This window comes from Hemibagrus wyckioides, linkage group LG24 (assembly GCF_019097595.1).
Source record: "Hemibagrus wyckioides isolate EC202008001 linkage group LG24, SWU_Hwy_1.0, whole genome shotgun sequence".
Taxonomy (NCBI): Eukaryota; Metazoa; Chordata; class Actinopteri; order Siluriformes; family Bagridae; genus Hemibagrus; species Hemibagrus wyckioides.
The window spans coordinates 11,569,620-11,584,159 of record NC_080733.1 but is presented as its reverse complement, the minus strand read 5'-3'; the positions used below and the strand labels follow the sequence as shown (position 1 = coordinate 11,584,159).

The window sequence follows — 14,540 nt, the reverse complement described above, 5'->3', positions numbered from 1 at the left end:
TCATGGAATATATGTATATATTAATACATAATATAATATATAATAAAAAATCTATATAATATATAATAGTGTATATATATATATGTCTACTGTCTTGAGTCATCTTTATTAGCTTAGATATTGTATTTCTTCCATCTACACACTTTCAGGGATATGACTGAACCTTGAAAAACGATGGGGGGAAATACAGCTAAAAATCTAATTTTATAAATTATAATCCAGTCCAATGGTATCAAATGGCCTGACTACCCAACAGCAGAGCATCCTTTAGCGAGCTCAAATGAGAACACTACACACCACTATGCCCACATGTAGAGTAAAAGGAGAACGCATGCTGGATTACGACACAGGTCTGTTCAGATTTCAGCTAAACTGCCTGCATGGCATACCTTTATCAGCATGCAAATTCATACAGCTCCTTTATTTGAGTGCCAAAGGGGTATTATTTACAGATATTTCTGGCATTGTGAAGCCATATAAAAATAGCTGCTATTCTTATCTCTATAAGGGAAAGTCAGTTACACTCTGTGGGTGAAATTTGAGGATATGACAGATGGAACATTTGCAGTGTTGGAGTTCATATCCAAAAACAAAATGGCTTAAGGAAATAGAGCAGGGTTTGTTGAAGACAAGAGCTTTTGAAAAATGTCACTATGAAGCTGGTGAAATAATTTCTCAACCAGAGACTGTCATTTCTATAATAGATAATATATAATTGTTTGGTTCTTAGTTTCTTTGCTTTAACAAACCAAATGGAAAATGTTAGAATTTAAGATATTCAATTAGATACAGTCCCAGATGGCTGTAATTATACATAATTTATAATAAATAATAATGTTTTATAATTATTTTTTGCACCTACTGTTTTTGGTCGTGAATATTACAACTATTCTTCTCAGAGAATATTATTTACATTTTAAAATCAGATGTTTTTCTACCCATTAAGTCATTAAATGAGAAAGTATGTTCTCATAATGCTCAGAATTCCAGTCCCATGACTTGGCTATTTTTACATATTCAGTAAGTCCCTGTTGTAATTTAGCTTAGAGCTTCTTTTCAGATCTTGAGTTGTGTGTGTGAGAGCCAGGAAATCCAATAACAGAATATGGATCATAATAAATACGGGGGAAAGTCTATTAGAAGTTTTCAATTACTACTTTACATTATCATATTATTTGCATTATTTATCACAGTTCATTTTAAAATATATTGTGCTCCCAATTTATTTTTTATAATTTCATTTATATGCACATTCCTACATACAGGTTTTGCTGCAAACGGCTTGGATGTCAGAGTACTGCCATTTCACTGTGCTGCCATTTTGTTCTGCTTCACACCTGCTTGAAAAACCAGGTTTCCAGTTGCTCTGCTGTAACAATTGATTTGTAGGTTTTGTAGTGATTTTACATCATTAACGGCTGTGTAATAAAGAAGTTTTCAGCTGACTGCAATCACTTCTTAGCCTGAAGCCAACCACATCTCTATGTATTCCTTATGAGACTAATAATTCTTTCTAAATAACTCACAGATTGCTTGTATGAGCTAGATAAAGAGGAGTATACCATAAACTATCCACATACACATATTCACTCAATATCAACCATCAAAGAATTACCACAAGAGACACCATATCATGATATTGTTTGGTGAGTGTATTTCTTTGTTTAGTAAAGCATGTTCTTTTTATTTTTAGAGATAGATTGCATGCAGCAACTGTGATGCAATACTTCGTGAAAGAGCTGTTACTAGAGAAACAATACCATATTAAAATGAGCACAACAATGAACTATAAACCCGTGATTTCTTTTGTAGACTGCCAGCACTAATAAAGCAACAACGAATAAATGTTATTAAATCACATATTTCAAAGAGGGATAAAATTCACTGGACTAAAATGTATGTCAGATTAAAATCGACAAAATTAATTATTTATTGACCTCTGTTTATATCAGAATTAAATGACATCTATATAAGCTACATACAATACGGTTTAGAGCCTTTATTCAGTAAAAAATTTGGTGATGCAGTGATTTAAAATCACAATTTTTTCATTCAATAGCCCAAAGTCTTAAGCCACTGAGCCATCACTTCAACATGGATTACAAAATCAGATATTGCCATTCAATCAATCAGCTTGTTTATTATAGTGCATTTCAATACAGGTGTTCAATAGGACACATCAGACTTTTACAAAAGACATTATTCGTCATTTCTGTTATTAATTCATTTATTTATTTTGAAACCATCACATGTTGCTGAAGATGTCTAGTGTGCATTTCTTACTATTTAATCCAGTTTAATAACCATAACAAATCAGATTATGCCGTATCTGGTAACTGAATCAAATGAATCAAATCACCTAGTACCTAAAGGAATCGAATCATTCGAATCGTTCTAATCGTATCAGTAGTGACTCATGTCTACCATCAAACGCTCGAGCTCAATTTGCATAAGGGGCGGGAGATCTTTCATCATCTCTCTTTCTATCTCTCTCTCTCTCTCTCACACACTCTCTTTTTTCCCTCTTTCTCTCTCTCTCTCTCTCACACAGAGTTACGGTGTGTCACATCGCGTGTGGAGCTTCAAGAAACGAAGCGTTTTCACCTCAGGGTTTTTACTCTTGAAGGTAAATCCTGACGGACAGGACTTGTTTTGCTTCTCTTGCTAGCTGTGTACGTAATTTCTGATTTGAGCTAGTTCCTCCAAGTAACGTGGCTGCAATGCTGGCTGATGCTAAGCTTTAGCTACTACCGACTAGTGAGCTGTGTTAGATTTCCTTATTGAACGCGTGGTCTGGACATCATTCAGGAAGGATTAAAACCCCTATTTGTGGCAAGTTTCAAAAGTATAAGTTGTATTTTATTTTGAGAAAATGTGAAAGAAGTCGGAAAGGGTCGGTATGGTCACGAAATTAATAGACCTGTAGTTAGAAGTAGATTTCTGAAGAGTTGATGTTAGCTAGAGTATGAGAACAAACTGCTTTTGTTAGACTTTCCTGTTGTAGATAGATAGGTTTCTTTTTTTTTTTAAGGACGATGTCATAAAGGTATGTAAACTGGATAGAAACAGACTAGTACTATCAAAGTTAATAATAAACCTGATGCAGTGATGTGAAGGGGGAGGAAAAAGTCATAAAAATCACACAGTAACATGGTTCTTTTCTGAACACAAAGCAACCTCCAAATAAATGAATTTATCTCTCTGATTAAGGTTATGAATAGCCTAAATTTAACAGATTTTCTAATCCGTTAAGCAATTAAACAACCTGCCATTTAATGAATAAGGATGGACGTAACTGCATCGTAAACTATTATCTATCTTATAAATGATAGTGAATTATTAAAATATTTGTTGTTGTCTGTTTTGAGGACGTCTCCTTTTGCTAACTGTTTTTCTACTTTGTTCTGTTCTTTTTACAGATTTGACGCACTGACAACAGATGATAAGCTATAAATGACGTTTGCAAAATCCTGATTTTTGTTGTCTGGCTTCATCCCTTCCGATTTGTTTTTCCTCTCTGTCTTTTTCTTCTTCTGTCATCAGCAGTGTTCAGATTGAAGTGATGGCTAAAGATGTGGACACCGGTTCAACCAACTCTATGCGTTTGAAGCAGGAGATCTCGCTCTTACATGGAGTCTGTCTGATCGTTGGCAATATGATCGGCTCGGGCATTTTTGTATCGCCAAAAGGTGTGCTGGAGTACACGGGCTCCTATGGCTTTTCTCTGGTGGTTTGGGCTATTGGTGGTATCTTCTCTGTATTTGGTGCCCTATGTTATGCTGAACTCGGCACCACGATCCGTAAGTCAGGTGCCAGCTATGCCTACATCCTCGAGGCTTTTGGTGGCTGCCTGGCGTTTATTCGTCTGTGGACTTCACTGATGATTGTGGAGCCGGCATGCCAGGCAGTCATCGCTCTTACTTTCTCCAACTACCTGGTACAGCCGTTCTACCCGACCTGCCCAGCCCCATATGATGCAGTTCGTCTCATCGCTGCTCTCATCATTGGTGAGTTTTAGCATTTAGAATATGAGATAATTTGTGTGTGTTAGTTACTTAAAGTATTTAAGATTTGCAGGTTTATTCACGTCAGCTATCAAAGGATAATTCATACTACTGAATGCTACTACCACAGTAACTCCCAGTGATGCTGCATGTTATAACTGTAGAGCTTTAGATGATTTTCCTGATGCAGAACTAAGAAATAAGTCATTTCTGGTCACAGCAGAGAAATGCAGAATGTTGAATGTATCGCAAGTGCCCCCTTTTCAAAGTATGGATAAATATACATCGATCAGGCAAAACATTATGAGCAGTGATAGGTGAGGTGAATAACACTGATGATCTCCTCATCATGGCACCTGTCAGTGGGTGGGATATATTAGGCAGCAAGTGAACATTTTGTCCTCAAAGTTGATGTGTTAGAAACAGGAAAAATGGGCAAGCGTAAGGATTTGAGCGAGTTTGACAAGGGCCAAATTGTGATGGCTAGACGACTGGATCAGAGCATCTCCAAAACTGCAGCTCTTGTGGAGTGTTCCCGGTCTGCAGTGGTCAGTATCTATCCCAGGGGCTCATTGATGCACGTGGGGAGCAAAGCCTGGCCCCTGTGATCCGATCCAACAGACGAGCTACTGTTACTCAAATTGCTGAAGAAGTTAATGCTGGTTCTGATAGAAAGGTGTCAGAATACACAGTGCATGATGGGTCAGGGATGTTTTGGAGGCAAAAGGGGGACCAACACAATATTAGGCAGGTGGTCATAATGTTATGCCTGATCACTGTGTCTGGGTCAAAGAGGAGTTGTTTCATTCTGTTTTTGTTTGTTTGATTGGGGGGGTCATAAGATAATTAATGATCAATTCAGTAAAAATATTATATAGTTCAGTTCTTGTGCGTTTATCCTTTTATGAAGATGTATTAAAAAGAAATAAGGTTTTAAGGTACAATTTTTGTTCAGTATTGTAATTAGTGTTACAGTTCAGACATCAAATACTGTACAATAAATGTGCCAATTGAACCCTGTAGCGGATATCTAAGTGTGTAGACAAATGGTGTATCCATATGTCTCTAAGTGAATATATTTTTTAAGGTGTTTACCTGAGTTGTTTGATGCATTGTGGAAAAGCAGTGTAGTCCTACAGGTTTCCTTTCTTCTCTACATGGTGTGTTTTGTAAAGAGCAGTTAGTATAATCAACATAGTTTTTAATAGTTTGTCTAAAATTTGTGGTCCAGTGGCAGAATCCCGTGCTCTCATTGCCGTGGCGCGGGTTCGATTCCCCGGCAGGGCGCTAACCCAGCCACTGAAGAGTTAACTCTCAGTGCCAGTCCCAAACCCGGATTAAATGGGAGGGTTGTGTCAGGAAGGGCATCTGGCGTAAAACTTAGTCCAAATCGAAACATGCCGACCAAATGATCCGCTATGGCAACCCCAAACAGAGAACATCTGAAAGAACATCAACAATATCTGAAGTTAGTGAAGACGAGTCAGGGCTTGTCAGGTTTTTGTGGGTTTTCTGATTTGTCCTCCTCTCCTGCAGGCAGATTGGCTTCTTAAAACAAGTGCACACAAGAAGGATCTAGGAGTTGGTGCTGTGCATGCTTATTTTCTACACAATAAATTCTCTAAACAACAAAAGTTGTTCAGAAGAATTCCTGTTATCTAGTGTCTTGCTAACTTGAACATATAAATGGCAGGATGGTGCCAGTGTGTAATTAAATTCCTGTCTTTGTGTTTGTTACTGTTAGCTCTGACCTTTTATAAAAAGCCAAAGCTGATGCCAAACGTCTCCTCTCTAGAGAGTGAAAGGTAGTACTTCAATTTTACAATGTGAATGTGAACCAAACTCCTGTAATCTAACACACCATCTTTAAAAGGCACTCTTAACTTTAACTTTAAGGAGGCTTGAGCATTAATCTTAGCATTTTGTATCAGTTGTTTTATATAATTGTTCCACATCTGGCCACTAACAGTCTTATATGATATGAATTATAGGCTTCTGTATTAGGGATGCCACGATACTCAATATAATATTGAACCGTTCGGTACGATCTCCACGGTTCAATACACGTATGTGAACCGTGGGTTTTTTTTCGTTTTTTTACTTTAAAAACAATAATAACCATGGGTTTAAAAAAAAACAAAACAATTTTTTTTTAGTTTTTTTTTTTTTTCCCCCCTTTTCTTCATGCGCTCTATTACTCTCTGTACCTCCTGTGTGTGTTTGCCTGCACAGTATGTCTACATGCTGAGACAGACATGCCTCCCCGCGAGTAAATATCCAATCAGTGAGCGCTAAAGTTAGGGGTGGTGACCATGCTTGTGACGCTGGTGTCAGATTTCACTCTAACCCCGGAGAGCGGTGAAGTGAGACAGAAGAATAGGAAGCAGCGCCATGATTCAGATCTGTGGTGTGGGGACATTTGTTGTTGACCATGATGCCGATGAAACAAAAACACTAAACAAAAAATGACTGTGTTTAAGCAGCGTTCCACACGAGTTAGATACTGACATGGAAATACTTCCAACATGACCACACATTTGCAGCTCCATCACCCAGAGATATCACTGTGTGGAAGCGGGAGCCTTTTTTCCCTACGAAAAAACGTGCAAAAAAATTGAAAACGCTTTGGCTAAAGCACAAAGTCTAATAACTCTAATAACAGATAGTTGGACCTCGGGGGCAGCAGAGAGTTATCTCACAGTGACTGGTCATTACAGAGAGTTATCTCACAGTGACTGGCCATTACAGAGCGGAATGGGAATAAAGAGCGCTGTACTCCAAACCCGTCTCCTATAAATAAAGTCATACAAGCGCTAATTTTTATACCTCACTATTTTCAGTACACTTTCATTGTGTTAGTTGATTTTTGCATTTAAGTAAAATAAAGAGAATTGCAACTAAAACCAGTTTTTTTTCTTCTTAGCATACTTACTCTTCCTGTCACCTAAACAAAGAATAATGGAAAAAAACCTTTTAATTTGCCAAGCCAACCCGAACTGAAAACCGTGGGTAAAAACCGCGATACGTGTTGAACCTTGGGTTAACTGTATTGTTGCATCCCTATTCTGTATTAATGCAAATAAATTTTACCTTCTGGCACAACAGCTAACCGCCTAGCTACTAACTCCTGGGGTTTTTAAAGCACCAACAAATTAAATGTCAGGTTCAGAGATTTTTGTACAGCATTCCTAAATATGTTTAATGTCAATTTAGCTACGTTTTAATATTTTTATAACAGCAGAGTTCATCTGACAAAAATATCAGTACTTGATGCTATTATATCCCAATATTAATACTGTCTTATTGTTCAGCTTTACAGCATCATTTGTTTCCAGAATATTCCATGTAGTATTTGGTTGTGTAGGTTGATTGACAAAATAATTTTAATAGAAATAAATGCATTAATGGAAGCCATCCAAATGAGTACAGAACTTGGATATTTTACGTCAGTTCACATGGCGACTCATCTTTCATGAAAAAATGTTGCCCTTAAGAGAACTTTCTTATCATTAGGAGACTGAATATTGACATTTTGCCCTCTCGCTCTCTCTCGCTTGCTCTCTCTCTCTCTCTGTCTCTCTCTGTCTTTCTCTGCAGCTCTGTTGACCTTTGTAAACTGTATGAAGGTGAAGTGGGGGGCCATCCTGCAGGTCATCTCTACTGTCGCAAAAGTGCTGGCTCTCATTGTCATCATCATTGCTGGTTTAGTCGTCCTGGCCCAAGGTAGTTTAAAGTTCATTTCCCCCCTCTCTGTATTGTGATTTGTAAGTGCATGGTTAAAATGTACTTGTACTGTTGTTGGAGTTGTGTTCCTGTATACTGTGTACTGAGGAACAGATAATAGTAGGTTAGCTCCAGTTTTCTATAGACGATTGTTCAGCCTGTGTGTTATGTTACAGGTAAGACAAGGAACTTTGAAGACTCTTTTGAGGACTCCAAACTGAATCCAGGAGACATGGCATTGGCTCTGTACGCTGCTCTATATTCATACTCTGGTTGGGACACTCTGAACTTCATTACTGAAGAGATCAAAAACCCAGAGAGGTCAGAACAGTCACTGAACAATGAATGATAAAACATTTACCTTTCACAATTCTTACTCTTTTTTTTATTTTTTTTTTTGTAATACTTCACCAGAAACTTGCCACTGTCTATAGCCATCTCCATGCCCATCGTCACAGTTATCTACCTCCTGACCAACGTGGCCTATTACGCAGTCTTGGATGCAGAGACTGTGTTGCAGAGTGAAGCCGTGGCTGTGGTGAGTGTGGTCTTCCACAGTTTTATTATCATAGCTACTTCGGCTTACCACATCTTATCTCAGAAGAAATCGAATGAACTTTGTCATTCAGTATTGAGATTTAAAGGAATACCTCAGTCTAAAAATATTATTGTGTACTGTATCTGAAGCATATGTCTGAGGATGGAAAACTTGTTCACTTGAAGCTTTCAATTCCTTGTTGAATTTGTAATAAATGTGGCCATTTAAACAACTTTTAAAACTATAGCTGTTAGACAGCTAACTGTCTTGCAGTGGATCTGAAAGGGTTGCAGTGGATCTGAAAGGGTTGCAGTGGAACTGAAAGGGTTGCAGTGGATCTGAAACCTATCTCAGTAACAATGGAAGTCAGCCGATTATAAGGCACATGCGCACACGTGTGTATCTACACAATCATTTACACCTAGGGACAATTTAACCTAGGCAGGACACCTACCTTATTGCCTCCTCAATCCTGAGCTTGGGATAATGCTTGTTCTAAGGTTACCCTGGTCAGGGTAATTTGAATCGGACCATTTTCAACTACAGGTCCACTGATCCAGTTAGGTAGAGGAAGCCTCAGGCAGCAGACTCTCTAGAGACTCTGCGTTATTATTCCAAAACAGCAGATGAGATACTCTGTTGCCTGGTGATGACCGTGTGGCACCGAACCGAAGGCAATTAGTCAATCTCCTTCTTTGTTCATTTGTTGTGCTTTGCAAACATTTTTTTTAGAGCCATATTAAGCTAAGATTACTGTGTACTGCAAAAGGAAAAAAATAACGAGGCACAAATAGACATGTTGGCATAGTTCCATAAATTGGTTTGTGTGATTGCCGTTGCCAAATTTCTGTCAAAAATGGGGAAGGTACACGTCTTACTTTTTAGGTAGTATTAAACAGCATTAATTATAAGAGCTCCTCATGTTCTCATATGCAAATACAACAAATCTACCACTGTTTTTCTAGGGTGGAGGTCTAGAACCTAGTGTTTTCATTTTTGCATCATTTTTATTTTCATATTATATTTTGCATCTTTGCCGCCTTGTTTTTGGTTACATTACTGTAGAAGATCTTGGTTATTATTCAAGATAAAAACATGGTTTTTACCTTGATCAAATTTAAAGTAACACTCTTTAAATTGAGGTTTGATGTTTTGTCTATGTGCAGACGTTTGCTGACAGTGTTCTTGGCTATGCACGCTGGCTGATCCCCCTGTCTGTGGCCATCTCCTGCTATGGTGGTCTCAACTCCTCCATCATTGCTGCCTCCAGGTCAGTTGGAGAATGACCATTCCATGATCACACTGTAGCTGTTCTAATAATTCTTCTGTATTAGGATGCTTTTAATGATTTATTTGTTCCCACAGAAAATATTCAAATTTACTTTGAGTTTAGATGATTAGTTTGCTTGGATGTCAAGCAAAATGTTATACAGGGAGTTACTGTTATTTAGTATCATTTTATTCCCTTCAGGTTGTTCTTTGTAGGATCTCGGGAGGGTCATTTGCCCAACACTTTGTCTATGATCCATGTAAAACGCTACACGCCAATCCCGGCCTTGCTGTTCAACGTAAGTATCTGAAGATTTTAGTGATTTTTATGATTTTTTTTTTTTTTAATGGGTATCCACAAGCATCTGCATTTTTAACACTGAGCTGTGTTTCTCCTTAGGGTGGCATGAGCTTGCTTTACCTGTTTGTTCAAGATGTGTTCCAGCTTATTAACTATTTCAGCTTTAATTATTGGCTGTTTATTGGCCTGTCCATTGCCAGTCAAATCTACTTGCGCATAAAGGCTCCTGAGATGCCTCGCCCTGTAAAGGTAGAGCCTCCCTCTGTCTTCTGGTTTTACTGTGTATTTAATAGACACTTTAACAACACTGTGTGTGTGTGTGTGTGTGTGTGTGTGTGTGTGTGTAGCTTAGCCTATTCTTCCCCATAGTGTACTGCTTGTGTACCGTGTTTCTGGTGGTGGTGCCACTCTACAGTGACACTATAAACTCCCTGGTGGGCATCGGTGTGGCTCTCTCAGGTCTTCCAGTCTACTACCTCTTTGTGTACCTGCCACCCAGCTCCAGACCTGCCTTCTTGGGCAGGTTGTTTGGTAAGTAGTTTGCACCAGGGTTGGGCTGGATGATGTTTAATAAGAGACTAGTGAGGCTATTGTCATGAATCCTAAGGTCTTTATGACATTAGGTTTGGTCAGGTCTTAGCTTTGTAGCTTATTAAAGGTGAATGAAAAGCACGCAGTATCATCATCAATAATTTTGTTTGTATCAAAGCACCTTTGTTCTATTCAGGCTTTTAAATATAATGTGAATGCAGTTATAATAGTGACCTTTATAACATCAACCGTTTCCAAAGTCTAATGCAAGATGTCATTTCCAGGTTCATTCTGTATTACTTTAAGTTGGAGTATTGACTGTCATGAATCTCATACACCAATCTTTCTCTCTTCATTTAGATAAGTTCTCACTTTTCACCCAGAAGTTGTGTTTCTGCTGTGTAGCAGATCCAGGCCTCGACCTGGACAATCCACCTGAAGTGGGCAAATCAAAATGACCATGAACTGCTAGCCTGTTCTTCTCCAGCCAAATCATTGAACCAGGATACTTTAAAACCAGAATCACTTTTTTTTTCTTTTTTCTTACTTTTTTCTATTTAATATATTTTGTTGATATAATGCAAATTAGATTATGTCTGTTCTTGTCTAAATATTTGGATCCAGTTTCACAGAGCAGGAGAAAATGGACTTGGAGTTAAATATGCACCGCTTTGCTGCTATCTCGGAGAATACAGCAGTTAGAGTAAATAAAATGTGTTCATCAGAGAAAAAGAAAACTGTTTACTGAGAAGCAGAAAGGACACATGATGCGAAAGACATGAATTGCTGCTGTAAGTACACTTGCTTCACGGCAACTTTATCTAGGTGAATTTTGCTAATATTTATAAGCTTTGGTCTTTTGCACCAACAGGAAGTGAGCTGGAATGTCATATTTCTGGTCAATAAAAAAAATGTCACTGCTTATTATCAAGCAGCACTTACACCAGACTTTTGCCTGATGTTTAGCACACATTGAAAAAATAATAGCTTTAGTCAAAGGTTTTGTGAATGATCTTTATGGTAAAATTCTATTATTTCCTTTCGGTCAAGGTTTTTCTTGTTAATAATGTTCGCTGGTGTGTGTGTTGATTATCTTGATCTAATGTGTGCTAGCCTTGGAGATACACTGGCTCAGGTAAATGAAGGATATACTTGATTGCTGGCCAGATTGGATAAGGGTTTTACCTCTTACACTGAGTAATATAGCCATAAAGCAGTAATATATTCACTGATGTCTTTTGTTTCTGTATTTTTCACTGTGGACTTAATGGCCTGTATACTTTAAGGCTTGGGTATGGAGGTTTTTCCTAATATTTGCCTTTTTTAAACCTTTTAATTTTTAAAAGTGTCTTTTTATGTGTAGTTTACATGGATTATTTTTCATGTCCTGTGGCCTTTGTATAGGGAGACAACTTGTGCCTAAAATGGAAACTTGCTAAATCCCATAGCATTTTAGTAAGAATAGTCCCTCCAGTCCTTCTTGTTTTCATCAGAGACATTTTCAGGTGGATGTTCAAACAGTTTCATGCTAAAAATCATTCCGTCCTATATGTGTCTGAGGAAAAAGTACAGTAATGGTGTTTTATTGTTCTTCTCATGCTCTGCCTTCTAAGAAAGGTGCAGAGCTAAGCACATCTGTTCTAGCTCAGGGCAGAGTTTTATGTCCAGCCCAGAAAAACGCACACACACTAAGTTGGGAAATTAAAAATATCTGATGCAATATTTCAGCTCACAAATTTTATAAGATAACTTTATTATGATTATATGTCATTCACTTTATGGCACAAGGACACATTACTAGCTGTTTTAGTGCTGGATTTCAGGACGCAGCAGTTTAGTCTCTGGCTAAATCACAAGCTGCTTCGTTATTTGCACTTGAATTTCTTGTACTTAGCTAAAGCTTCAGATTAGGGTTCTGTTTCTAAAGAACAGGTTTTATTACAACGTATAATAGGATTTAGGATCTTGTGATTTTCAAAGCTGGGTGTGTTTATTCTTCAGCTGCAATCTTGTATGTTGTATTCAGTTTTAGCAGCTAGCGCACTTGAACCAAATAAAACGTTGGTGTTTTATGAAATGTTTGGGTAAATCTTTTACCCAAATTCTCAGCACAGACCTCTGTAAACCAGCATATTTTATCTTATTTTTAAATCTACAGGCTTATCATTTAAAGAGAATTTTTTGTGATATGTCCTGTTTCTACACTTGAGTACTGTATAATTTACATGTACCATTGTTCACATATGATTATTTTTATAGTTATTTTTACACATATTAGTATGTGTATACCGTGTTAATGTATTACATTTCTGGTTGGTTTAAGGTACATTTGTTTCTCAGTTTCCGTATGCAAATTCATATGTGGTTAGGTGAGGGTTTGATTTATATCCAGTCCTACCTGTTTTGCCATATGCTGTTCTTGTTCTTAAGCATTTTGCGTCTATGCATTCAGTTGTTGCTGACTTTGTATTTCTCTGCCTGAGTTTCTCCAATTTTGAATTTTATATACTAAATTAAAAGATGTTTTCAAAAAAATTAAAAGTGCAATTTTGTTCTTTGTGCAATGAACAGGAAAATCCTCTGGAGGGTGCTTCTGCACTATTGGAGTACTTTTACTGCCTTAGTTTGCTTCATGCCATTGTCATTGGTTTGATGCTGCTTTTTGTGGGAAGATGTATTGTCTAAAATATCCTGCTCTTTTGGCCTTGTAAGAAAATTTGTATGTCTTGTATGCAAATCTGTATTAACTACATTTCAGACTGATCTAATATCAGTCCAATGGATGGCAGCTTATCATCTCAAACTCAATCCTAGTGCTGACCATCCCAGGAGATTCATCCCCATATTAGGATCTGGCGATCTCCCTGGGCCACCTCACTGATTCAGCTACTGCCTGCTTCAGGTAACCATGTATAATGAACAGCAACTGTCCTTTTCCTCACACATTGCTAATCTGACACGCTCATGTTGGTACCTCCTAAGTGCAGTTAGATCGGCTTCAGATTTAAAACCTCAAAGCAAAAATGGACCAGCACAGTCTTATCACTTCCTGCACTACACTACACTCCCTCAGATCCCCTAGATCTGCTTGACTGGTCCCAACATCTCTTAGGGTACGAGGTTGGTATTCATCTAGACTCTTCTCTGTTCTGGCAACTAGGTGGTGCAGTGAACTTCCTCTAGATGTCAGAACAGCAGAGTCACTGACTGTCTTCAAACTAAGGTTGAAGACGTACCTCTTTCGGAAATTACTTAAACTAGCACTTGTTTTAAATATAAAAAAAATTGTCTGTGTGCTCTTCTTGCTATTACATCCCAATAGAGTTTCAGACTGATGGTATTCTAAGTCTGTGACCTAGTGAGCCAATATCGATGTAGTCAATGAGAGAGGCCTCAAAGCACTTTTGTACATTGCTCTGGATAAGTGCATCTGCTAAATTCTGTAAATGTAATCGTCTGTAACAGTTCTTCTGCAATTTACAGCTTGCTTTAAAATGTAGACATATACGAGTCAATTTATGTATGAGTACAATTTTCTTTTCTGTGTGTGTGTGTGTGTGTGTGAGAGAGAGAGAATGTGTTCCCGTCTTTGTGACTCAATGGCATCATATTGCAGGGTGTTGCTCTGTGTGTGTGTGTGTGTGTCCATCTTCCTGGCCGTGAATAGGCGCTCTTCGCTGGGCCGAGGCGGCCTGTGGTTCACTGAGCTGTATAGGGAGTTTGTTTCCCCTGACTCATGCATAAAATATAGCGCTGAGGTAACACAAACAGACCCAAGGATATAAGAGACAGCAACTAGAGCCACTAGAGTAGTGACTCCGTTTTTCTGTCTTTAATACAAGGACATGCAGGGTCCAGTTGTGCCTAAAGTCTTGAGCTCAGTGTGAAAAAGTGGTCACATTAAGGCAGACGTTAACTGGATGAGTTCCTGTGGATGGATGCTGGCGCGAGGCCATGGAACTGCCTCGACGGCTACGCTGGATCCACAACCGGCCCTGGAGGGCACGGGCCCATCGCCGGGAGTTCAACAGTGAGTGTGAGAGAGGAGAACAAGTTGTAAAACCTTATGGTTTTCTTTATTTCCTTTCTGTTTTGTTTTTTTCTCTATAATGACCAGAAGAGAGATGCTGATGGTCATGCTGAAACTCTGGGAAAGGGTTATTATGCAACAGCA

The 14,540-nt window shown here is 38.3% G+C and overlaps 2 protein-coding genes across 2 annotated transcripts in view; both read left to right on the top strand.

The window, feature by feature from the left end:
- Positions 1-2,467: 2,467 nt before the first annotated feature.
- Positions 2,468-12,876, top strand: si:dkeyp-120h9.1 (Y+L amino acid transporter 2-like). Its single transcript, XM_058377970.1, has 10 exons — positions 2,468-2,626; positions 3,420-4,007; positions 7,602-7,727; positions 7,904-8,048; positions 8,142-8,265; positions 9,432-9,535; positions 9,737-9,833; positions 9,935-10,084; positions 10,183-10,366; positions 10,727-12,876. The coding sequence occupies exons 2-10, from the start codon at positions 3,563-3,565 to the stop codon at positions 10,822-10,824; spliced, it is 1,473 nt and encodes a 490-aa protein (XP_058233953.1). The 5' UTR covers positions 2,468-2,626; positions 3,420-3,562; the 3' UTR covers positions 10,825-12,876.
- Positions 12,877-14,212: 1,336 nt separating this feature from the next.
- Positions 14,213-14,540, top strand: part of ripor2 (RHO family interacting cell polarization regulator 2) — a 57,002-nt gene continuing 56,674 nt past the window's right edge. Inside the window, exon 1 of the mRNA XM_058377284.1 lies at positions 14,213-14,396. Within this exon, the coding sequence (XP_058233267.1) occupies positions 14,321-14,396 (76 nt within the window). The 5' untranslated portion in view covers positions 14,213-14,320. The remainder of the gene's footprint in view (positions 14,397-14,540) is intronic.

Bases quoted from the DNA above. Each gene is read 5' to 3' on its own strand.
- si:dkeyp-120h9.1 (XM_058377970.1), top strand. From the start codon at position 3,563: ATGGCTAAAGATGTGGACACCGGTTCAACCAACTCTATGCGTTTGAAG. The intron at 7,728-7,903 runs GTAGTTTAAAGT...GTTATGTTACAG, and splicing joins TTTAGTCGTCCTGGCCCAAG to GTAAGACAAGGAACTTTGAA. The intron at 9,834-9,934 runs GTAAGTATCTGA...GTTTCTCCTTAG, and splicing joins TCCCGGCCTTGCTGTTCAAC to GGTGGCATGAGCTTGCTTTA.